Here is a 27,420-nt window from a genome sequence, read left to right on the forward strand (position 1 = left end):
AATGTTTTTATTTATTTTTGAGACAGAGAGAGACAGAGCATGAGCAGGGGAGGGGCAGAGAGAGAGAGGGAGACAGAATCTGAAGCAGGCTCCAGGCTCTGAGCCGTCAGCACAGAGCCCGATGCGGGGCTCGAACTCACAGACTGTGAGATCATGACCTGAGCTGAAGTCAGACACCCAACCGACCCAGGTGCCCCACATCTTAATCATTTTATACCAATTTATTAACTTGTATATCTTAGGCATTTCAGAATTCTATTTAAAAGCTCTTCCAAAAGGGGTGCCTAGGGGCGCCTGGGTGGCTCAGTCGGTTAAGCATCTGACTTTGGCTCAGGTCATGATCTCACGGTCTGTGAGTTCGAGCCCCGCGTCAGGCTCTGTACTGACAGCTCAGAGCCTGGAGCCTGCTTTAGATTCTGTGTCTCTCCATCTCTCGGCCCCTCCCCTGCTCATGCCCTGTGTCTCTCTGTCGCTCAATAAAGAATAAAACATTAAAAAAATTAAAAAAGAAAAACAAATGGAGTGCCTGGGTGTCTCAGTCGGTTAAGCGTCTGACTTCATCTCAGGTCACGATCTCATGGTTCATGAGTTCGAGCCCCAAATCAGACTCTCTGCTGTCAGCACAGAGCCTGCTTCAAATTATCTATCCCCCTCTCTGCTCCTTCCCTAGTTGTTCTCTCTCTCAAAATAAATAAATAAATAAGTTAAAAAAATAAAAAATAAAAGCTCCTCCAAAGAATCTTTTCAAGCAAACTCAACTATTATCCTTCTAGTTATTACACAGGTTGCCATAAATCTTATGAATATTGATTAATCTTATAAGTATCTAGGATGTAAGATTGTAAACTATGGAAAACTAAAAGATCAACTGGGCAATGGACTCCTTCATAAACCACAGTAATTGACAAGATTGTAGTCAATATTTCAAAGCTTCTACTGCGGTTGTTTAACACTGGTGTTGATGTCACTTTTATGCTCATTTATCATTAAGTTGCAAGGGTGATAACATATGCTACATCAGTGTGACTAGTGTTTGTTTTAAAATAAATGTTGATGATGAAGAAAAAAGTGTTAAGTAAAGGGAAAAAAACCTGACAGCAGCAATTTATTTACATGTTAGGGTCATAGACCCCTCTTCCCACCCACCACCCCCACAATTCTCTTGTCTGGGACACTTCAGATTCCAAAGATATCTGAATTTAGAGGTTGATCTTTGTTCCTCTCACTCTGCTTAGTTCAATTCAACATACATCTGTCAGTTACCCACTTTTCTAGGGATGCTAAATGATCGACTAAGGTGAGTTGCTTGGTATTAAAGAGCTCACAGTGTAATGTTCCCCCAACTTACTCCCTCCCCATCACTTCACACATTCTTGCTTAAGCACTTGCTTTATCCCGATCTTAAGTACACATAATTATTTGTGTACTTGTTTATATCTGTCTTCCTCCAACTATCTACAGGCTCTATAAAATCAAGACCTCTGTGTGTTGTGTGCTGATAATATCCAGAGTGCCTAGAACACTTCGTAGTATATTTTAGTCATTCAGTAGATGTTAAAGTAGTAAATACAGGGGTTACAACAAAGATACAACTCTATACATAAGACAAAGTGGGATGTGACATACCCTAAAAAGGTTCAGGGCAGATCAACATTTTGTAGGGTTCTCGATGTACAAAATCTGGGGAGATGGCTATTTAAGAAAAGGAGCATCCATGTTCAATTCAGAACATAAAAATGTCTACTAATGATTAAAAATCACAACAATTTACAAATTAATATACTGGAGATGTCAGAAAATATGAAAAAAATTAATGATATGCTAACTGATTACATATTAATTCATGCCTGAAAATAACTCTGTTAACTCTTTTCCTCACAATTCTTGGCTGCATGTTCTTTAATAACCTCTTCATATGTAATATTCTTTATACGTTGAACAAATGAGTGGTTCAGTCTTTGCTGTTTCATGGCTATTCAGGATGCTCGTTAAGTAATATTTGGGATGTGTAAACATGGGGCTTCATTACATTTCTGTGAAACCATTACAAGTTTGTATCTCAGTAGCATGGGAATTTTAATTCTATGCTGCATTTCCCATATGAGAGAGAACTTCCCATTGGTCAAGGTATCCGTGAGAACCGAATTACCCAAATAGTGAATGAATACTGAATTGTCTGCAATTTTATACATCGGATGAGTGGAAGAATTTTCTGTAGACTGGCCTCTGGCTTTGTGCATTTTAAATCTTGTTTATCTTCCAGTACCCATACCCTTCTGATGCGGGTACAAAAAGAAGTTATTTCTATATGTCACCTGACCCTCTACCTTAGTGTCATGATGCTGGGTGAACCATCACAGTGAGTAACAGGATTCTACATACATTGCCCACCAGGAAGACTGCTAATAACTATACACAATGTTGTCTGTGAACCATACAAATATAGTCCATTGTATTCAAACAAAATATATCCCCAACTAATATTCCCCTTATCTGGATCCCAGAAATGCCCTTGGCCACCTAGGTTTACCCAACAGGAGGAGTCTTTAGAGTTGGAAGAGATAGAATTAACCTATTGCAATTAAACTATTTTACTTATGTAAAGTTTACAAAATCCTATAATCTTGTGATCGTGTGGTTTAGGCTCCTCCGGGGATCTTGTGCAGGACCCTGAAGTTACACTTTATTAGCTCCACAGCAAATCTGTGTCTGGTATTCCAAAAAAGTAGAAGTAGACTTAAAGACTGGGCAGGATTACAACTGTTTACAGTGTTAGAGGATAATAATGTAGAGGGTAGAATCAGCATGAACACAGAGTTTGCAGGGCATTTTTAGGCAATAGCAGATGGTCCTATTTGGCATGTGCCTCATGGCAAAGAATATGGTACAAGATGCAGTCAGATGGGTAGGCTGGGGGAAACCATGAGGTACCTGAATGCCAGAACAAGAAATTAGAGGGGATATGCATAGGTCACATTTCTTCCTTCTACCTCTAAGATTTCAGAGCCTTTATTTGGCTTTATTAGTTCAGATATATTTATTTGTGTTTGCTAATGTTTTGTTGCTTTTTTAGTGTATACCTTTCAAAAATCAGGACATTTGCTTGTACATGAACTCCTCTGTAGCTTGTCTTTGTTTTGTTTTTTAATATTTTAAATTTGACTCAAGCCTAAAATGGCCACTTTTGTATTTCTTTCATGCACATCAGGGAAACACATACAGTGAGTTTTGTCCCTTTATTGCTTGCCATCGTTCTTACTATAACACTTGGGACCTCGGGCATGTCTAGCACATGGCATTAACTGATTTTCAACAGCATGAGTACTTCGATGCTATGAAGTACTTTAAACAATATAAAACATTCTAAATTTATATGTATCAACTGTCCAAAACATGAAACATGTAATATAAGAAAAAGCATGTATCCTCAGGAATATAACAATAATATACTTTGAGTTGAAGGCATAACCATCTTCAGAGAAAAGTATAATTTCCAAAAAAAGGTCAGTTTAAACCCCCCTCACTTGTTTTTATACCACTAGCACTCCAATTTAAGCAGCTTTGCAAATACTGAAAGTTATTTTATCATGTATGTGCCTGTTCATATCTATGGTGTAGCTGGTGACAATTCTGTGCATTACTTGCATTTATCCTTTTGTGTATAAAATGGGCATGGCTTTTGCAATCCACAATGAAAGAAAAATGATACTGTTAGTCAACTTGAACTTCTTTGCCCCTTTTATGGCAATACTGGGAGTTACTTTCCTAAAGCGGTGATATTTAAGACTAAAATATTTGGACAGCTACAAGTCTGCTAGAATTTGACTTGGTTTCTCTCATGTGGTTTTTCCATCATGGTGTCTGAAAGCATGTCACAGCTGCCGCATTCATCACAATCCAAAACTGGTTAAGCACTCCTGTAGCGAAAGTGGTCTCTTCTCGGCCCTTTGCTGTAAATTGTGCCCCTATTGATATCATTACCAGATTTTTTTAATGGATCTCCAGATTGCAGTACAATGGAGTTTGGTAGGTATCAGTTGAAAAGCCTTATCTAACACCCATAGCATCCTTACAAAACAACAACAAAAAATCTAGTTGTCTCCTTTACAAATGATGTACTACTTTCACTCATCTTTTTTTTTTCTTTTTTTTTTTTTTATTGAAGTATTGACAGGATTAATCGGAAGCAAATACTGACAAGGCAGTTTCGTCATCTGCAAGAGAGATCATGCACTCCGGAAGGGGTACTTGTGTGCCTTGGCTAGTGGGTCAAGTGTCTTGCCAGACATGCCCGTGTGACCATAGCTTAATTTTTGCCTTCTCACCCCTCCTCCCCACGACCTTTCCTTTTACCTGTGTCTCTCTATCCAAATCTTTCTTTCTGCTGACGTCTTTAGATGAAAGGAATGCCCCCTGCATTGAAGAGCTGTCATTCCCCTTATTTTCACACACCTCCTCACATAGAAGATGGGACCCCACAATAGAAAAGTGTCAAGACGGGGCGCCTGGGTGGCGCAGTCGGTTAAGCGTCCGACTTCAGCCAGGTCACGATCTCGCGGTCCGTGAGTTCGAGCCCCGCGTCAGGCTCTGGGCTGATGGCTCAGAGCCTGGAGCCTGTTTCCGATTCTGTGTCTCCCTCTCTCTCTGCTCCTCCCCCGTTCATGCTCTGTCTCTCTCTGTCCCAAAAATAAATAAACGTTGAAAAAAAAAATTTAAAAAAAAAAAGAAAAGTGTCAAGTGAATAAAACTGGAGTAGCAATCAAGTCCAAGAGACTTAAGAACTTAATTTCTCTTGACTTCAATTTTCTAATTGGCTATATAAATCATAGCACTATCTCTTTGTAGATCTGGAACAGGATTTTGGTGTAGCCGATCCAACATGCTTACTTAGCTGATGGGGAAAGAGGTTGGACTCTGGGGTAGAGAAGCTTCCTGGAAGTTATGCCATGCCAGGGCCACCTCTAGAAGGCAGATCTCCTGAACCCCCATCTCTCTTCACCATATCTCAGGAGAACATATCCATATTTTAACGTCAAAATGATTCACTTAATGTCAAATTCATTCAATGAGTGTTGAAGTACAGGATAATTGAAAGGCATTCTTCTAGGTGCTGACTAGTATAAACTCTATTAAGGAAATGTAGTATATGAAACCAAGACATGGCTTATGCATACTATTAATATTATTAATATACTATTAATATTAATTACTAGGGAAAATGTGTCTTTTCCTATTTATCGCTTTATAAATTTATAAGATTTTTAACCATTTGCAATTCATTTTTATCATCAAAGTGAGATATTTACCAATTTAGGTATATTTCTATAGCATTTTCCCCTTCCTATTTATCTTGTTGTCCTCAGTGTTCAGTAGCGTTGGCTAGATAGCATGTTTCTTTCTTTAAACAGTCTGTTTTGGTGATTTGATAACTCAGTAGCACAGAAGTGATCCCTTAGAGCAAAGGAAAATTGAAATTCTAAAAATCCTAGGTTTTAACCCCTTCTCTCAACATAACAGTTTATCATGTAAACTCCTATTCCTTTCTCCATTCTCCCACTCGACCTTCCCTCCGGGTTCGCCTCTGTGGCTTTGTTAACCACTTGTCATTCTAGATACCCTTTCTTTCTGAAGATTCTGTGAGAACACAGAATTCTGTTTTTCTCATTGTCTTACATGTGATGTCACTGATACACCTGTCCTGATCCTTCCTCTTTTGATTACCTCATCCTTATCTCTGCTCCCTTGTTCTGGAAGCCAATATAATTTCTAATATGAACTCATCCTTATGAATGCCCAACTAAACATCTATTGTCTTGTTTCTCATGTGTTTCAGGACATCTTGTATTAAAAACAAATCCATCTAACCCTCAGTGGGCTAAAGCTAAGATTTGGGGTTCCAACCCATGAAACATGAGATCATGACTTGAACCAAAGTTGGATGCTTAACCAACTGAGCCACCCAGGTGCCCCTAAGTTTGTAAGATTTTAACCATTTGCAATTCATTTTTATGAGTGCATGCATGAGACAGAGAGAGGGCAGAGGGAGAGAGAGAGGGAATCTTAAGCAGGCTCCATGTTTGGCACGGAGCCCTACGTGGGGCCCAATTCCACAAACTGCAAGATCATGACTTGAGCTGAAATCAAGAGTTGGATGCTTAACCAAATGAGCCACCCAGGTGCCCCAAGGCCACCAACTTCTTACAGAACGCCTGTTGGCACGTTACCTGGGACTGGGACCCCCTAGAGCTCTAGGTATCAATTGCCCTACAATGAATGGCACCAATATTAATGACAAGCTAGCCTTTTGGTTTTGCTCAGGGGACTCATTAACCATTTTTATTTATTTATTTATTTATTTATTTATTTATTTATTTTTTATTTTTTTTAAATTTTTTTTCAACGTTTATTTATTTTTGGGACAGAGAGAGACAGAGCATGAACGGGGGAGGGGCAGAGAGAGAGGGAGACACAGAATCGGAAACAGGCTCCAGGCTCTGAATCATCAGCCCAGAGCCTGACGCGAGGCTCGAACTCACGGACCGCGAGATCATGACCTGGCTGAAGTCGGACGCTTAACCGACTGCGCCACCCAGGCGCCCCTCATTAACCATTTTTAGATAAATTTCTACACCATACAATTTAGAACATGTGCCTTTCTGATGTTTGAAATGGGATTCATGTTTAAAGTCCTTGTTTTTTGTTTGTTTTTCCTCTGCCCATTGAGGCATCATGTGGATGATTCTTCTGGACTTTGGTTTCAGTCTCTGTAACTGTCTATATTTCTAAGATGTCTTTGAAAATCTCCAGGACAGAATTTTATGTATAACATATTATCTGTCATTTAAGTCAATTCCATCCCAGACACATCCTCTAAATGTAGAAAAAAATCCATCGATGTGTGTGTGTGTGTGTGTGTGTGTGTGTGTGTGTGTGTGTGTGTGTGTGTTATTATAACAGGGACAGAAACTTCTGGAGATAACTTGTGTTGGCCTTTATATCTTGCATGATTCATTAATGTACCAATTTGATCCTTTTAACTAGTTGCTGCACCTTTTAGCCCTCTTTTTTCCCCCCAAATGGATTAGATGGTCCTCCTCTGGGCTCCTTTATTTACATATATAGGGGGACATCGGGCAGGTAACTGTACCCCTTTGAATCCTAGTTTTACTATCATTAAAATGGTGACTGCTTGAGCAGTGGGAGGAGACGTGCCATCACTCATAGACACCCAGGAACTGACTCCAGTGCTGGTTGCCTCAAGGCCTGGAGAACCTGAGGAGTCTAGCCATCTTCTTACAAGCAAGAGCGGTGAGTGTGGGAGTAAGTTCAGCCTGAGTGGAATGAAAGCCCTGGATATGCATGGTCAGTGCCCCAGAAAGGATTTTAGATTTTCCTGATGTGGCAAGACCCTATCTTCAAGGACAGGGTCACCAGGAGCTACACACTTGATCAGGAACTCTTCTGCTTTGAGGGTCACTTGCTTCTCTTTGGCTCTCTGTGACTTTCGTTAAGTTTCTGTGCCTCTGCCTAAATAAAGTGGGGCTTGGTCTAGTCTACAGTGTGCATGCTCATGGGTATGGGTTCAATAACCCACACGTGACCCCACTGGAACACTGCACTGATACGCATGTGTGTGTAAATTGTTCTTTGTCCTCGCAGCCTCTTTTTAAAAATAAACCCTAAGTAAGCACCCTGACTATTCATCTTAATATCGGCCACTCCATGTAGAGCTCCTGATGCGTAATGAGGCCTCAAATATTGAACTATGTGGAAAAACATAATGCAATTGTATAAGATTTTATGCTTTACACTACAAAACATTTCTTATTTTATTTGGGCTTTGCAGTCAATGGCTTTTAAACTGGTATATCCAAGGAATAGTGCTGTTCTCTTAAGCTGAACTGAGGGCTTTTGCCTCTAAAATCTAAGAGTCCTTTATCAGTTAACTAAAAACTATCAATGAATAATGGGTTATTGGTTTTTTTTTTTCCATTTCTGAACTCCTTTCCCACAACATCATGTTTTTTTCTTAAAAGCTTTGATTTCTATAGTAAGTCTATACCTGGCTCAGCACAGAATTATGTTTTATTATTTTAATTTACATATAATTTCATGAAAACTGACTTTCAGGTGTTCGATTTTTTGAGCAGATAGCACTGTTCATAACAATAGCAAGTGCTGTTATCTCCTTTTTATTGGGAGGAGGGGCATTTCCTGCATAAAAATTGCAGACCGCGCAGTACCATGTCCCATGCCTGCCTGCCTTTTTTTCAGCCTCCCATCAATTCTGTGATCTGTTTTTATCACCAGGCTTTAAATGATGAGCTTGTGTCATCAAGCAGCCCAATGTCACAGAGCCAGGAAAGGTGAAGCCCAGTTTTTTTGTCTTCAAAACCCACGGACTTCTCCACTGCATAGACACATGATAGTTCTTAGAGTCTGACCTTCGCTGTTAGGTTATAAGCTCCTTTGACGCAGAGGTTACATTTTATTTACTTTTTCCCTCACCCAGAAAATTCTATAAAACTGGATGTGGTTGTCTCCTTTTCATTCCGGGTAGCCATGCCTGCAAGGTGGGCCTTCTATCCAAGGTTCTCCCCACATCATCTCCAAGACTTGAAAGTACTCGTCTTCTTTTCTATATAGGATGTGTCTGTCTTTGTTTTTAAGTTGTGGCTCAGTCTGTTCCTGGAAGTCATCCTCAAATGAGGCTTGGCAATGAAAAAGAAACAAATATTAAATTTGTGTTAAAATTTTGTTTTAAAATTGGTTTTAAAATGAATTTTCAGTTGCCAAGGGAAGGGTTGTTTAAAACTCTCTGAGGTAACAGTTCATATTTAAATATTCTCCGTATTAATTCCTTTACAAAATGATTTATACTTGGTATTAACACATTAAGGCAGCCAAAGAAAAACTAGAAGGTGGCTCACCAGAAGGCATTCAAGTATCTGATCCAGAAAAAGTAGACAACAACAGAACTTACTCCTGATAAGTTGAGAGTATGTTTAAGATCTAGCCATGTTAGTTATTGTTTTTGTTGGGGTTTTTTGTTTTGTTTTGTTTTGTTTTTTTTGGTTAATGTCCCAAAGAGTGGGTACGCTGGTACAACACTGAACTATCTTGTTCTGGGAGACACCATATAATATTATGGCCTACTGATTGAATGCACAAACTCAATTCATATTGTTATAGAATTATGTCTTAAATAATTTAACATTTTCTTATTAAAATAGCAGGCATTGATGGAAAGCAGAGTCACAACTATGCCTTATAGCTGCATGAAAATTATCTAGTGTGGCTTTAAGAAAAATATATTTATTACCCAAAAATATAATAGGTCTTGCTGTCCTGTCTCTCTTTTTCTCCCTCTCTCCCTTTCTCTCTCTTTCTCTCTCACTCTCTCTGTCTCTCTCTGTCTCTCTCTGTCTCTCTCTCACACACACACACACACACATTCTATATATATTCATATACATGTGTATGACTCAGCTAGAAAAATAGTGCAGCTGTCAATCACTAAAATTTCCATTTCTGTGTCTGTAAATCAACTTATTTTTGGATCTTGGTGTCCCATGCTGGTTTTACTTGCTTTTGATTTGTTTTTAATCCAGTTTGAGATTGTTGGCATGCAGTGTCCTGGTGTGGATTAAATGTTTAGAAACAAACCGGAGTTTCGTGGAGTTTTCCCCATTCTCTTTTTTAATTTTAAGGATAATGGGTTGCTTCTGAAGATACCACATTTAGAATGATTGGTCCATTTTATGTTAATGGTAATTCAGATCAGCTGAATCGGAAAAAATAAATACTGGTACAGGACTGGAACTCTATTGTCTTGAGATTTTATGATACTTTCTCTTCCACTTATTTTCCTTTAATGTTTCATTCAAGCACAGTTGCCAGCCATACAACTATTGCTATGTCACTTGCTTAAAAAATTTGTAGATGGATGTGGAGGAATTAGGGAATAATGCAGTGAAATGTTTATCAATAAAAAAGAAATAATGGAACATAAAGTTGGACTTTATAAACATTTTGGATAGTGTTTCATTCTAAATAGCTTGTTAATTTCTTATTATAAAAGAAGTTTAAAAAAAAAAAAACAGCAAGGATGAGGTGCCTGGGTGGTTCGGTCAGTTGAGCGTCTGACTTCAGCTCAGGTCATGATCTCATGGCTTGTGAGTTCGAGCCCCACGTCGGGCTCTGTGCTGAAAGCTCAGAGCCTGGATCCTGCTGCAGATTCTCTGTCTCCCTCTCTCCTTGCCCCTCCCCTGCTTACACTCTGTCCCTCTCTCTCTCAAAGTAAATATACATTAAAAGCTTTTTAATTAAAAAAAAAAAGCAAGGATAAAAGGAACCTGAACAAAGATGGAAGGTGTTAGCGTCTATATTTTGTACACAGGATAAAAATGTTGGAACACATACAAAAATCAGATTTGTAAATAACTTCAAAGTGGATTCACTTTTTGTAACCACACCATCTAAAATGGAATATGAAAAATGTTATTTTAAACAGCCAGAGCTTGAGAGACTTGGGGAATATTTTTCAGAATATTGATAAATGGAGAATTGCATTTCTACTGCTTTCTACGTTTTTCCCCCAAAGCATGCAAATAAAAAGTTAATTTTTATATGAGAGCAATTTTTAGACCACAAAAGATTTTTTTTTTGAGAGTTTCCTCCATAGTGGCCAATTTTGTATGAAACAAATTATTTTAAGCCTAATTGCAGGCAGACTAGTTAGGCCGCTAGCTCTGTTAAGGTTGAATTTCACTTGAACTTTCTAATAGTATGATCTTTTCACAGAATTTAATAACTGGCTCAAATATTTAATAGTGGAAGCTTTCATTAAATTAAAAAGAAATCAAGGTATATTTTTAGAAGAAGTAACTTATTTTCCTTATCAGTTTTATCTACTTTAGGAGAAAAGGAAGAGGATGGAACCAATCTCTTTGTATACTTAAATAGACATTAATGCTATAACCCCAGCAAATAATTTATTTCAGTGTATTTCATCATTCAAAAGATTTGGGAAGCACCAAATTGCAGGGATAACTATACTTCTAGCTCTACTGAATAACAAATTGCACTGACTATGGGAATCTCTTCACTTGTCTGCTGGATAATCATTCTTTTTAATACTCAGATATATTCTCTAGATCGGTTTCAGGTTGCACACGGTCAACTTCTGCACTGCCTAATAGTTTTTGGTTAAGTACAATGGCTTGTTTTGAAATGCAAGTGAGGAAAGATGAGAGTTGAAAGATTTTCTTTCCATGTGTCAGTCTGTAAATAGATGACAAAAGATCATTAAATGGATTAATTTACAAGCATCCTTAGAAATAGAATGTTTTTACATAAAAGCATGTTGTAAACCTTTTTAATTAAATCGCATTGTACCATGCACTCTCTTCTCCCCAGGGTTCTGTTGACCTCTCACCTCTTATTTTGTCCTACAGGCACTCCACTGCTGGTGAGGAGAAGCAGTGACCCAGCGCCAGGCCCACCTGCTGACGCCCAGCCGAGTGCTTCACAATCCAGTGGCCAGAGTCTGAAACCTGTTACTCTAGTAGGTATCCTGGAGTTTGCATTTCTAATGAAAGATCAAAGTGCCTTACCCATAGACTAACTAGGACTTTGTAGTCTTAAGAAGTTGATCATTAGAGATCTTTCAATGGGAAATATATAAATATATATATATATATATATATATACACACACACACACACACACACACAGACACATATATATACATATATATATGTGTGTGTGTGTGTGTGTGTGTGTGTGTGTATATATAGTGTTAGTAATAGGTAGTATGAGCTATCATTAGAATATAAGTTCTAGTGATAGCTATTATTTACAAAATAGTAATTATGTGCCAAGGACTCTTTTAAGTGCTTTACCCTAAGTCATTTAAACTTCCACATCATGGTGTGTACAATTTTTTGTCTCCATCTTACTGATAATGAAATTGAGGCAGAAGAAGGTTTAGTAATTAATCTAAAGTCACAGCGTGTAAGTAGAGGAGCCAAGAATTTAACCCAGGTGATTTGGCTCCAAAGGTCATACTCTTAACCAGCGTGCTACTCTGTTGAATTTCCCTCTTCCTGCTTCGTAACACCCAAGGATATAATTTATATATTTTCAGCGTTAATGCAGTGCTTTGTGAGGTCATGCCGTGGTGACTGGTCATGTAGTTTCAAGATACCAATATCATGTATATGTGGTACCAGTATTGGGTTTCTAGAACTCAGCATTCAAAATTAAAGAAAAATAAAATCATATACCAGAAGTGCTTATAACAAGACATGCTTAACAGCTGAAAGGTTAAATGGAGAATCGTTTCCTGAGGAGACAATATCCTCCTTTTATATGGTACTGATGGATCTTTCTGATAAATCCTGAGTCACTTTGAGGAGTTGTAACTGTGGCCCATTCTTTGAAATAGCCTGGGGTTTAGATTTTGGTTAATGGCTATCTGTTACTGCAAAAGGTGGTCTTCAATAACATAGTCATATTAAAAAGTTTCCTAAAAGCAAGGCTCTTCTCCATATTAAGTCTCACTGTGGACAGTGCCTTAAGAAAAAAAGCAGTGTTTTCAAGGTACAGAAGGATGCTGAATTAGCTAACCAGGTTCTCCCAGTCTGGTGTAAAATGTTTTTATCAAGAACCAGTGCCATGAGTGCTAAGAACCAGTACATGAGGTAGGAGTCACTATGCCAAACCATTGAGTATTTACTAATAAGTTTATGGCAGTATTTTGGCATAGTTCTTTTTGTAAACAAGGAAGCAAGTGTTCTGAAAATATTTTAGATGTAATGTTTCCCCACCAAACTTTTAAGGAAACATATTTAATGGAACATGACTTTAATAGAAATCAGGTATGTGTTCTACTTAATGGTGAGTATAAACAGAACCAATATGTGGGGTTTGTGTGTGTGTGTGTGTGTGTGTGTGTGTGTGTGTGTGTGTGTCTGTGTGTGTGTGTGTTTAACACACTGATTGAGACCGTGTTAAGCCCAAGTATATTGGATTGGAGGAAGGGAAGCTATATAATGAGAAAAGTTACAGTTTACTGCTTATTTTTACAATGTCAGTAAACCCCCAAATTAGAGTGTATCTGATTGTGTTGCCATCATTCACATGCAGAAAATCACCAGTATTTTGTTCAGTGTTTTTTTTTTTCACTTACACTCTGTGTTTAGACCAAGTAAAGATATTTAATATTGCTTTCTTACAGGAAACGAAGACTATTATGTTTCTGATAGATTCCATATTCTTACCAAACTGTGATACCATTGAGTTCTAAGTTGAGGTATTTGGTGAGGGAGTATATTATTACTAGCAAAGATGCAAATCCCAATTCAAGAAGAAAGACTGGTGCCGCACATCCTTTTCCCTAACCGTATACAAGTTACCAAGCAGTGGCTGAGTCTGCATGTATCAACAGTAAAAAGGAAAACGCATCTCTTCCTTTTCTGAGTGTTCTCTTTGACTGATGAAGTGTAGACCTGAGACCCAAAGAATAGACTCTGGTCCTTGGCTTGCCACAGAATACTGCTGCATCACACACAGCCTTCTCTTTCTTCAACTGTAAAATAATGTCCAAGAAAACGTTAAGCCCTCACAGTCCAAGGTACAGACATATGCCTTGTTTATCTTTCTGTTTCTAGTGTCAAATACATGGAGGATTCTCAGTGTACATGTGTGTTGGACTTTGGAATGCGAGACGCATATTAGTCTGAGAAAAGCTCTAGAATTTCTCAGCAATTTACCCACCTTTTCTGATACGAGCATTCTCTCTGTTCTCCGAAAGAGATCTACCACGTGAAGGTTTGTCTGCTCCAAAGTCTAGTTCACCCCAGGCAAGAAACAGTTAACTGCCCTACTGTGCAGAACAAGCAAAGTTAGTAAAGGAAGACATTTAGGTGTGTCTATTCTTACCTAGAAGAAAAAGGCATGTGTGTGAATGTATTATAATTCCGTTCATTTATTTCTGAGTATCCTGACTCATGGACTGTTGAGACCTGCATTGTCCAATATTATAGCCACTGGCCACGTGTGGTTATTGAGCACTAGAAATGTAATTTGATTGTAACATGTATAATGAGTTCTAAAGAAAGAAATATAAAAAAGAGTGGGGCACCAGGGTGGCTCAGTCGATTGAGTGTCCAACTCTTGATTTCAGGTCAGGTAATGATCTCATGGTTCATGAGATCGAGCCCCGTCTTGGACTCTGCACTGACAGTGTGGAGCCTGCTTGGGATTCTCTCTCCCTCTCTCTCTGCCCCTCCCCCACTTGTTCTCTCCCCCCCCCCACTTTATCTCTCTCTCTCTCTGAAAATAAACTTAAAAAGAAATATAAAAAATAGAATATAAAAGATCTTGCTAATAATTTTAATATTAACTATACATTGAAATAATACTATGGTATATTGGTTTGAGTTAAATACATTATCAAAATTTATTTTCACCTATTTCATTTTAAAGCATGGCTACTAGAAAGTTTAAAACTAGATCTCTGGTTCACATTCTGTTTTCATTGGACGGAGCAGCTCCAGACAGAAGTAAAATTGGATATAGCATTAATGAAATGGTTTGAGGCCCTTGGGAGAAGTTCTTTGAGTTGCACATCATCTCTGGGGTAACAGTATGATTAGGTTTGCCTGGAGCAGTCCTTGTTCTGGCATAATTATTAATAGTGTCCCCACTAACTCTCAGAGGTGTCCATGTATGGATGATAAATTATGTGGCACCCTACATATAGCCCCATAGTCACTTTTATTGTTTGTTCAGTGATAAGAGGAAAGCCTTTCCAGGAAACCATGGGAACACAACCACAACTCTTACATCAGAGCACACTGCAGAGAGGGGTGTTTGTGGCAAGCGCCTGAGCCCAGGGAGTGAAGTATTAGAGACTGTAGATTCTTTCCTATCTCTCAAATTCCATAGTTCTACAACTTCAGCTGTACCATACTTGATGCCTATGATTTAATAAGTGATGATGAATATGGGGCGTATGTGATAATACAGCCTTGGTGCAACTAACATGAAAAATAATTGCTTAAAAAGCTCTGTGTGATTGCATTGCATTTCAGTATCCAAAGGAAAAAAAAAAATCAAAATTTCCATCTCTTAACCAGAGTGTTCACATGTAAGTAATTCACAGATGGCAGAGCCCCAAGTGGGTTATGTTCAATCATTCCCAAGAAATGAAACTTACTTATAACCCACAGCTTAAAAAGCTGTAAGGATGAATATTTGACACATTTGATTATGTTGAAATATTGCCTTTAAAACCACAGTTGATGACTGTTATTTTTACTTGCACTTCATTAGGCTTACTATAGCGGGAAGAACTTTCTTTGATGCCCAGAGATACATGTTTGTGAAAAGTTGGAAAAGTTGCCCTTATTTTCTGACTGGTTAAATTATTACAAATTGGTTATTTAAGATGTGCACTCTCAGAGAAGGTGACATTTTAAAAAGCTTTTGAATTAGAAAAATCAGATCCTCTGCAAGACTCAAATTTTGTGTAGTGAAAAGCCACCAAGTCTCACTATTGGTTACTTAGGGTACCACCAGCTAAACAGCATGGAAACTTGTTCTCTTTCTTTCTCTTTTCATAAACCCATCAGTTAATCAGAATAGTATAATTATTAATGTGCAAATTGTAATGACTGTTTATCTTTCAAAGCAATAGAAAATCCAATTCTACTGACTGCTTTTGAATTAAAGAAAGAGAATCCTGGGGGCAAGAAGTAATAGCGGGAGTTTGCTTATGGGATATCTTACCTCTCTTGCCTTGATTGTAACCTGGTGTTCTTGGCTTAAGGGCATGCCATAAAACCAGGTTCTTAAAATTGATGTTCCTGAATTTGTGGGTGGAAGAGAACTCTAAAACAGATGTGATTTTTTTCTTAATATCCGGTTAACTACTATGGTTGTTTTGTGTTTTAATGACTGTTTATAGTTTCGCATTTAACCCCTAAAGCAAAATGATCCTGCAGGGTGAGTAAATTAAAAAGTGGATTCCTGAAAATTATAATGCTGTGGCTGTTCTCGGATACTAAATGACTTTGTTTGTTCTAAAACTGTTACTTGTCTTGCATCACCAAAATAAATTAAGAAAATATTGGTCTGTCTTTTAAAAGTTTGTATCCATAATATATACGTTTTATTTTTTTTTAAATAACATGGCAATATTGAGGTTATTAAATTGGGAGTCCATGATGAGCTTCAGAGGGTCTGTTAACTCTGGAGTTTTATTCTTTCACCCAATGCACATGCATGTGTGTTTCGTGAAAGAGACTCTATCACTCTTTTTTTTTTTTTTTTTGAGACTATCACCAAATTTTAAAAGGAAAAAAAAATAATCAAGAACTACTTGTTGGCAGGTTTAGGATGAAATAACGTGAGAAAACCATCAATTCTCAGAATATGATGAATGATAGAGATTAAGAAGTGGAGTGGGAATTACCACCTCCCCAATATTAAATAATTAAGGCTGTTTCATGTTATTATCACCTTTCCTATCCAACACATAGGATGTAAATTCAAGATAGGTTTTTGAATTGCTGCAGTGAGAGGTCAGCAATAACTCTTCAGCGAGTAACAACACAATTCTAAGCAAGAGTAAGATCGGAAGTAAAAGGAAGACACCCTGGGGAGAGGTGTTTCCAGTGGCCCTGTGTATATAGAGATGAGATGGTTCTTTGGAGTTTTTGGTATTTTATCAGCAAAGATAGTGGCAGGTAGCTTCAAGAGAGAGGAAATATTTCCAGGGAATAGGAGCATTCTGTTTGTGTTTTGCAGACAGTCCAATGGAGTATTGACGTGAGATATTTTCCTTTGTGCAATCACATATGTTGAAATCATCATCAATGCTGATTCTGGTTTAAATGCTTTCACCTCCATGGAAGAAAGCATTGAAATATTTCAGAGAAATTCAAGTGGCTTAAATTTCAGGATTAAAATTATCAATTGTCAGAGATGGCAGAGAACTTTTGACTGTAGGTCTCTGACCGTCAAAACCCGAAACAGAAACTTAATAATTTTGAATGACCCAATCATGTTTTTCTATTCATTAGATATGCAATTAAGTAGCTATAGAAACAGTGAAATAAAGTAATTTTTGTAGGCACTGATGTAGATTGGAAGGAAGCTTCTATCCATTGTCTTCCAATGAGGAGAGATGGATATTGATGAGCAAAAGGGTGGGAGAAATAGCATGTAATATATAATTGCATTATTTAGAGATACTGAAACCTACAAAAGGTTTTTCTTTTTTTTCCCCCTTCCTGACACAGTGATTTAATAATAGTCCTGGTGTTTGTAACTCCAGCTGTTCACGCTGTGCGCTGATAAGACCAAAGCTTGGAGACACATTGCACCGATGGTTTTCATATGGCCTTGTTTTTAAGAGATAAAGCTGCCATCCAATATTTCATGGGGCCCAATGTTTACTTAGTTTGGCAAGTTTAGGCAGATTAATTTCTGAAGCAGTCATGTTTATAAGATTTGAGTTCCAGGTGGGGAAAATCCAGAAACCTAATTTATTCTGCAATAGAATTTTTCACCAAATCTTGCAGAGGTTGGTGAAAAAAAAAATTGGATTGGCTGAATGTCTGTACTGTGACTAATAAAGGAACCTGGGAAATGTGATCCCTGTTTAGGGGTATGCTGCCTAATCATTCTTCTTCGGTCTAGTCCAGAATCGAAAAGTCTAAAAGATGTATAGCTATTCAGAAGTTTCAGATATTAAAGAAATAACCATGACATGTCGTCTTTTGCTGTTTAGATTGATCTGCACATAATGAAAATTGAATGAATTTTGCTTTCATGTCAACATAAATTAATTAATCCCTTAGATGTCCAAGACCTCTGCTCTGTGCCATCTGGAAAGCATAAGACATGGTTCCTGTCCTCAGGAAACTTACAAACTGGTCATGATGACCAACCAGATCTAAAGCAATTAAGCAACGCTCGCAATCTGCGAGCAAGTACCAAATGATCAAATAATACATTTTAAGGATCAGAATTAGTGCCCTTTGCCTTTAGTCTGCACTGTGCTCACCTTCCAAGCCCCTAGAGGTAATTCCCATGTGCACCATCTCTACTGGCTCTTATCTCACCCAAATATAACCACTTGTTTACATGTCTACTACAAGGCTGAGCTCCTCAGAGGCCTGAGTCAGTGTGTTCATTTTTGTATTCAAGCCTCGACGCCTGACACATAAATATATCACCAGATGATTAAAGCTGTTACTTCTGAGACGGACAGAATGAATTCAACAACTTTTAACACCTCTCGTAAAGATGTGCATCCTTGTGTGTCTATATTATAGATATGAACGAATATGTGAATTGTAATGTGAAAATTGTGACATTATTTGTTCAACATACTGTTTTACTCCCTAAATAACTTTAGTTTAGAATTTCTGTTTGGGGACAATGTGTTACCTGTGTTGACAAGGGGAGAGAGATGCTTAAACACAAATTCCCCTCTTGGAATTAAAATGCGTATTGACCCAGCAGTTTGGGTCAGTGGTTTCAATTGTGAGAACCGCTTCATTTCTTTACAGTTCCAGCAGTGATTTCACATAGTAATTGGCTCTCAGAAAGAACAGAAATTATAAGAAGAGAAAAAAAAACTGATAATTCTAGGCACGGATGTTATAAAGCCTAACTTTGCGCCCTTGATGTATGAACAGAGAATAGAAATTAATATGCACGTAGTGGAGTCAATTATCTGAGCTCTGCATCTCTGTCAACAAAACTGTAAGTTCTAGAATCAAGAAGTTCATGATCTTGGCAGTTATAGCTTTGTAATTTTCTAATAACTGTGTTCAAAGAATTTAGAAAATCCTTGATTAGACTAGAAATGTCTGGACAGCATCCCTCTCGTACGCCCACCACATCTGCGGATTTCCCCTTCGAAATGTTCCTCCTATTCCATCTTCTTTAAGAGGTTCTTCTGGTTTCAAGTGATTTGGAAGAAAAGAGAAAAAAAACCTGGATGTGAATTAATTCAAGAGTATGGGAACGTTTACAAGGTGTTTCTTAGCAAAAACACTAATGAATATCTCGTGTTAGCAGTTTGGGCAGATGTAATTTCACAGTGTTGCTTAAAATTTGGTAAAGATGATGTTTAGAGTAGCTTTGGCCTAATGGTCAAGATCCTGTAGTCTGATTGCAGCAATGACTTGGTGACCCTAAGAAAATTATTTAAATTGTGCATGATTTCCTCAAATTTCACATAACTAAAAGGAAATAATAAATAGAAATCCTATATGAACTTCTGTTTTTCTTAGGAATGAAGATCAGCACCTTTAGGGTTCCAGATGTAAATTAACTTTGTTGGTATGAATGCAACTTTAAATCTCCTTTTAATGTCTCAGTATTTATCATTGTTCATGGAAAGAGGTTGTATTTCCATCCAAAACACCAAAATTTATTTTTATTGCTCATGGTAATAATATTAAGGGGTGTGTGTGTGTTTAAGAGGCCAAATACACAGAAAAAGGCAGCAGCATAAAAACACACACCCATACCTGTGCACACCTAAATTCTGTAGAAGAGAGCACAACTTAAATCTGAAGGTTAAAGTACAAGTAGATCATGTTGCTCTCAAGTGAAAGCTCAAAGGTATAGACCACGTCCGCTCTATGTTCTGATCTGTGTGGGCTTTCCACGTTGCGGACGTTACTGAAAATTGATGGCACGGAAGGAAAGGGTTAATGGGGGGTTTATCTTGGGAAGATGTAAAATGATGGGTATTGCGAGGAAAAGATTTTTTTTTCCTTGAGCGTGGTGTGATTCTTAGAAATCTCTTCTGATGGGGGATTTCTTTTTTCTCACAACAGAAACTCTTCTGAAGTGCAAGTTTCATTTTGGTTTTTCCTTTCAAACTTTAGTCACAGAATGACACTGTACAGACATTTAAAAGACTTCGTTCTTTCTCAGGAGGGTGGGCCCTTCCTAATACCTCTGTACTTTAAAATAGAATTCTGATTTAGATGAATCACATTTTAAAAGTAGCTACTGTGTATGTTTTACACTTGTGGAAACATACAGTGTCCTCGTAAGCAGCATGTGAGCTTGTCACCATACAGCTTTTGATGTCTGATTAGATGATCGTAGGGACATCTGGAATGCATTAGTTTTGAAGTTACTAGTGTGAGGCACTAGAGAATCCAAAGCCTTCTGACAGACTTGAACCAGTAAAAACATTGCTACTTTTAGCAAATCTTTTTTAACTTGGAACTGGCTGATGATTTTCAGACTGACATTGCCCTGATGTTTTCCAACTGACTTTCCAGCCCTCTTTCCCTACAAAAATCCCTCCTTTTTAAGCAAAGAAATGGATAAATGGCATTTGTTGCAGAAATCGTAAAGAAGTATTCCCCCTTTAAAAGGAAAAGGCAGGGGCGCCTGGGTGGCGCAGTCGGTTAAGCGGCTGACTTCAGCCAGGTCACGATCTCGCGGTCCGTGAGTTCGAGCCCCGCGTCAGGCTCTGGGCTGATGGCTCAGAGCCTGGAGCCTGTTTCCGATTCTGTGTCTCCGTCTCTCTCTGCCCCTCCCCCGTTCATGCTCTGTCTCTCTCTGTCCCAAAAATAAAATAAATAAACGTTGAAAAAAAAATTAAAAAAAAAAAAAAAAAAAAGGAAAAGGCAGATTTTTAATCATCAGAAGTCAGAATTGATGGATATGCTTCTAAAGAAATTGTATCGTCCCCTTTTTCTGTGCCTTTAATTTCACTGCTGTGTCAACAACCCATGACTTACTAATTTTTAAATAAAATGTAATTTACAGTCACCTATGTTCTATGAAGATCCAAACATTAACAAATAAGCATCCAAAGCAATTGATATTGCTGTAGTGTGATAGCACATATCTAGAACACCTATCAAAAGTTCACACATTGATCAAGTCAAAATGTCATTTGAATAGTCACATTATATATAGGCATTGTCTAATTAAGGGTTATTTAATTTGTCCAGTGAGGTTTTTACTAGTATGAGATGGTTCCTTATTGTTTCATGAATAAAATTACTATATTCCTGTAAACATCTGAATCTTTTTACAAAATTTGACCATGTCACTCTCCTGCATTATAACAACTGTCCATTTCCTATGCCTCCAGGATATATTTTAAATTTCTTGATCTTGGTAGGACTTTTGTTTATTGTGGTAAAATACATATAATAATTACTATCTTAACCATGTTTGCTTAATTTTTTAAAAACTTTTAAAAATTTTATTTTAGAGAGAGTGCGGGTGGGGGAGAGGGGCAGAGGGGCACAGAGAGAGACAGAGAGAGGGAGAATCTTAAGCAGGCTCCATGCTCATTGTGGAGCCCCACGTGGGGCTCGATCCCACAACCCTGGGATCACTACCTGAGCCAAAATCAAGAGCCAGTCACTCAACTGACTGAGCCACCAGGCTCCCCACCCCCCGTCTTAACTGATGTTTAAGTATCCAGTTAAGTGGCCCTAGGTACATTCATAATATTGTGCAACCATCCCGCCATCCATCTCCAGAACTCTTTCCATCTGATAAAACTAAAACTCTATACTTGTTAAGCAATACAGAAAGGAGAATAAAGTTATTTTCTCTTTCAGCGTGGTAAAATATATGTAATGTAAAATTTACATGGTGATCGTTTTTAAGCATACAATTCAGTGGCATTAAATACATTCACCATCGTTCTGCAGCCATCGGCCACTATCCATCTCCAGAACATTTTCATCATCCCAAACAGAACTTCTGTACTTTGTAAATAGTGACTTCCCACTGCCCTCTCCCCTAGGCCCTGGCAACCACTGCTCTATTTTTCTGTTTCTATAAATTTGACTGTTCTAGGTATCTCATGTAAGTGGAATCACACAGTATTTGTCCTTTGGTGTCTGGCTTGTTTCACTCAGCATAATGCTCTCAAGGTTCATCTGTGTTGTTACCTTGTGCAGGAATTTTCTTCCTTTGTATAAATGAATAAGATTCCATTGTATGTATATGTCACATTTTACTTCCCCATTCATGAGTTGATATATACTTTTGTTGTCTCATCTTTTAGCTACTGTGAATAATGCTTCCACGGATGTGAGTGTACAAATACCTCTTCCAGACCCTGCTTTCAGTTATTTGGGGTATATACTCAGAAATGGAATTGCTGGGTCATATCATTATTTTAAATTTGGGGGAGGAGCCACCATACTCTCTTCTTTTTTTTTTTAATATTTATTTATTTAGTTTTGAGAGAGAAAGAGCACAAGCAAGGGAAGAGCAGAGAGAGAGGGAGAGACAGAATCCAAAGCAGGCTCCAGGCTCTGAGCTACCAGCACAGAGCCTGATGTGGGGCTCGAACTCATGAACTGTGAGACCATGACCTGAGCCAAAGTCAGATGCTTAACCGACTGAGCCACCCAGGCACCCCCATACTCTTCTCCATGGTAGCTATACGATTTTACATTCCCACCAACAAGTGTCCAAGGCTTCCCAATCTCTCTAAATCCTAACACTTGTTATTTTCTTTTTCTTCTTTTTCTTTTTTTGTTTTTTAGATAGTATCCATCCATCATACCTGTTAACACGGTATGAGGTGGCATCTTACAATCTTGATTTGGATCTCCCAAATGACTAGTGATGTTCAGCATCTTTTCATGTGCCTATTAGCCATTTATATACAGGTTTCCCCCACTATCAAAAGTAGAGTATTGCAATGAAAACCTTTGGTAAGCCAAAATGGCATGACGCACAAAAGCAATTACCGTTAGTTTATATGGGGAAAATTTTGAGCATTCCAATACCCCCAAAAAATAATGTCTCCTAGGCTTTTCTTCTTTTTTTAAAAAAATTTAGTATTTATTTTTGAGAGAGAGAAAGAGAGACAGAGTGTGAGTGAGGAAGGGGCATAGAGAGAAGGAGACACAGAATCTGAAGCAGGCTCCAGGCTCTGAGCTGTCAGCACAGAGCCTGACGCGGAGCTCGAACTCACGAACCATGAGATCATGACCTATGCTGAAGTCCGACTGAAGTCGGACGCTTAACCAACTGAGCCACCCAGTCGCCCCTCCCCCCGGGCGTTTCTAATGCCTTAGGACACATCTTGCTAATGGTTGCCCACTGTAAATCATGATGAAACACAGATGCTCACAGACACAGTTGAAAGCTGTGGCAGCTTGATGCTCAGTGTCGTTCCCAGGGAAGACTGGCACCAGTCTAGCTCCCCGTAGTGCATGCTGGCTACAAAACAAACACTGAACACTATTTTCACTGTTTCTCATAAAAAGGATTTCTTTTGGTTGGAGAAAAAAGATACTAATATAGATCTTTTGTAAAAGGAAAATGGTATAACATGAATTTTCAAAAAGTGAGAGATACCCTTGGAGAAACATGGATTCAATTTCTTTACCCTTTTTTAAATTGGGTGGTTTCATTTTTGTTGTTGAGTTTTAGGCATTCTCTATATATTGTGGATATGAACCTTTTACCATATGGATGATTTGCACATGTTTTCTCCCATTCTGTAGGTTGCCTTTTCACTCTGTTAATAGAGTCCTTTGGTGCACAAAAGTTTTTCATTTTCGTGATGTCGGTTTTTCTACTTTGTTGCTCTTGTGGCTTTTGTCTTCGGTGTCCTACCCAAGAAATCATTGCCAACTTCAGTGTTGTGAAGCTCTTGCCCTATGTTTTCTTCTAAGAGTTGAGGAGTTTTAGCTCTTATGTTGAGGTCTGTGGACCTACTTTGAGCTAATTTTACGTATATGGTGTGAGGTAAAGGTCCACCTTCCTTTTTTTTTTTTTTCTTTTTGCATGTGGATATCCAGTTTTTTCAGCAACATTTGTTGCTTACTGCTTTTCCCCCATTGAATAGCCTTGGTATCCTTGTCTGAAATCATTTGACCACATTAGCCAGGGTTTACTTTTGAGTTCTTGGCATGACCTTTGACAACCTAACCCCCCCCCCCACCTGTATGGTTAGCATCATCTCTAGCCACACCACACTGCACACACCATACACAATGTGTACAGTTTCTCAAAGAAGCTGAGTGCTTCTGTCTGCGTGTCTTCACCCAGCTGTGGCTTCTGCCAGGCACAGGACAACTGCCATTCAGCCCTCTTTCCCATAGTGCATATCCAGTTTTCTTTCAAACCCCAGTGTCATGGTCTCTTTCTTTACTAATACTTCCCTAACCCCTTTCTGCTACAGGCAGAATTAACTACTTCCTACCCAACGCACACTATCATATTTTTATTATAATTCTTTCTACCTCATGTTATCACTTTCCACATTTAATATCTCTTTACTAGACTTTGAGCCCCTTGTGGGTGGACCTCATTTCCTCCGTGTGCCCAGGACATAGCGCTGTGCCAAAAGAACAGGGGTTACTTATAAAAGGTTTGTATAAAGAATGCAAGGGGCACGTGGGTGGCTAAGTTGGTTGAGCATCCAACTCTTGATTTCAGCTCAGGTCACGATCTCAGGGTTGTGAGATCAAGCCCTGCATTGGACTCAGTGCTGAGCGTGGAGCCTGCTGGGGATTCTCCTTCTCTTTCTGCCCCTCCCCCGCTTTCTCTCTGTGTCTCTACAAAACAAAACAAAAATGCAATACATTTTCCAATTGCATAATAGCCTACTTAAACCATGAAGCAATTTAATTATTTAACTTCCGTTTTAATAGCATTAATCTGCGTGCTAAGACTGACAACAGATAGCCACATAATAGTACCCAGGATGTCATGGAGTCAGGGACTTTCTTTGCTCAGCTCCAAGTTCATGTCAGTTGCAAACACTTTATTATATATACTCAAATGTACTGTTTTGTCCAATAAAAATCTGCAAGTTCGGCACTATTCACTCTGTTGTATAGGTGAAGAAGCTAAGGCTCAAATAAGTTAACTTATTTACTCCAGATTATATAACTAAGTAGAGGTGCTGACATTTTGCTTCAAGTATGTCTTAATCCAACATAGCCTCTTTTCACTCAAATGTTAGCTTTGCAAGTAGCACCCTAGAGTACATACCTCTGTCCCATTGATGTTGCCATTCCTCAAAAGCTTTGAGCAGTCTTCATTTGAAACTTCTTTCAAAGCCAGCTTACGAGCCTCTTCCTGAAAGGAGAAATCATTTCATTATTTTATAGCCACACTTTATTTTTCCACCAAAAATGGTATCATTCTATTGGATGCCAAAGTGTATACTGTAAAGTTGGTCTCAAATGACTTGAGTGTTTATACAATTTAGGTATTCCTATGAAGCAGAAAGTTTTGCCACCAAAAAAATTTCGTGCAGGCATTAAAACACTTATGGAAGAACAGATTCAGATGTGCTTAAAGTGGCACAGTTTTATAGCCATTCTTTGTTTATCCAATTGTCTAGTGGTTAAGATAGCTAGATTTTATCCTTGACTCATCCATTGGCTCTTTGTCAAGTTAAGCAAGTATAATTTTGTTCTCTGTCTGGAAGAAGAAGATTGTCTTCTATCTTGCTCACAGTGGAATTGCAAGGTTAATGCCTTTTATCTTGAGTATAGCATTTAGCAGACTGTGGGTGCTTAGTGTATGTTAATAATAGTGATAATAATGAATGTTGATAATTAAAGGTCTTTTATAATTACCAAATTTTTAATGTGTGTTAAATATAATTAAAGGGAAATGATTTAAATTAATATGCATGCACACAAAAACTGGAGCTAGCCACAGCTTTTATTTTTAGCTTCTTAACTAACATCATGGTTGTGAATCCAGTATTAAGAAATTCAATTATGATGACAGTTTCACTAGGGTCATGTATGAAGAACCCATGCAGGATCTGGAAACTAGAAAGGCATCTGCTTGAGTTGAAAAACATGGCTATGAAAGGATGGGAAACCACAAGGAACTTTTGTGATTGGAGCTTGACCACATGAAATTGTGCATAGGACATTATTATTATAATTTATCCTTGTAATACTATTTGTGAGTTCTAGAAGAGAAAGCTACTTTTCTTGGAAGCTGGACACCATCCCAGAAATGGGTAGCAAACACTTCTGCCTGTAAGGTCTGTAGAAGACATAGAGGGAACAGAGGAAGCAATAATGATAAATAACGTTCCATGAGATTCAGCCTGGATATTCATCCTTTGGATTCAAAGTATTATTATTTCATAAGGTCCTAGAGTGGTAGGTGGGAGGTGTAGGCCCTGTAGGACAGCAGGCTATAGTGGTTAATAACTTGTATTCTTAAGTTGTATATTCTTGTGTATTCTTAAGTTGTATTCTTAACTTGTATTCTTAAGCTTGACTGCCTGGTTCAAGTCTAGTTCTGCCACTGACTAGCTGGCTGATTTGTGTCGAGTATTCCCTCCTTTATGTCTCACTTTGCTCATCTATAAGATGGTTATGCTGACAGTATTTACCTCATAGGGTTTTATTGAAAAATAAATGAGGGATTATTTATAAAACTTCTTACAAGGTATGACAGGTACTATATGTGTTTGTTAAATATGTGTTGGGTTTGTGCCATACAGAAAGGAGAAAAGGGTAGGAGGATAAGTTAGACTATAGAAATAATTCTAAGAGTAATCTTTTTTCAAAGCTGGATTTAATCAGGTTTAGCTTTCATTTAGAGAAGGCACTTAGCACACAGCTAGAAAAAAATATTGATTCCAAAGTTGAACATTAAATGTATGTTGAGTGTTTTTTGTTTTTTTGTTTTTTTGTTTTTTTTGCCTAAAGAGATCCTTGCAAGTTCTTTTCATTTGAAAACCAAATAACAACAACAACAAAGTCAAATTCTTAAGGCAGCATTTCCTCTGGATTTTCTCGGTTGCTGTTAACTAGTTCTCTTTGTTCTAAACATTTTTTAAATTGAAAACCTAAAAGAAAATAGGAAAGGAGGGATTATTAAGAAACGGGGCAATGTCAAATGGTTCAACCTGTTAACCATCTCCTTCAGTTTTCTGAAAGTCCCTGCCCTTTGGCATTTCCCTGGCTTGCTCTTCCTGCCCTCTATCTTGATTCACGTTTACACTTGGGTGTATCAAAGGTACCTTCTCCTTTTTTGAGACTTGCCTAAACCACCACCCTCCTTTTAAATCCTTTCCCCAAATCCTACTTTCTGGCAAAAGTTAGGTACCATTTCAACAATATTTTTTTAAAGTAATGTATAATTTGGCGTTTGTTCAGGTCAAGATGAAAATATTACTGAAGGAAGCAGTATTTAACGTAGAACCAAAATATCAGAGGTCAGACACAAGACACCTGGAGAGCACAGCATCCACATTTCTCATATCATACACTGGTCCCTATTCAGGAATATTCTGCTCTTGGGCCAACTATTCCCTCCTCCGTTCTTTCTACCCCTTAACCCCTCAGTGCAATGGTCCATACTTGCCATGAACTGTGTCATGAACACTTATTTTTATTTGTATGTTCCCTT

General features: G+C 38.1%; 1 protein-coding gene across 5 annotated transcripts in view; it reads left to right on the top strand.

Annotated features, from left to right (window-relative positions):
- The window catches only part of PARD3B (par-3 family cell polarity regulator beta), a 1,009,985-nt gene that overhangs the window by 463,067 nt on the left and 519,498 nt on the right, over positions 1-27,420 (top strand). For all 5 annotated transcript variants that reach the window (XM_086719408.1, XM_025934777.2, XM_086719410.1 and 2 more), the window contains one exon: positions 11,457-11,566. In XM_086719408.1, the coding sequence (XP_086575534.1) occupies positions 11,457-11,566 (110 nt within the window). The remainder of the gene's footprint in view (positions 1-11,456; positions 11,567-27,420) is intronic.

This window comes from Puma concolor, chromosome C1 (assembly GCF_028749965.1).
Source record: "Puma concolor isolate L17-30 chromosome C1, mPumCon1.1.hap2, whole genome shotgun sequence".
Taxonomy (NCBI): Eukaryota; Metazoa; Chordata; class Mammalia; order Carnivora; family Felidae; genus Puma; species Puma concolor.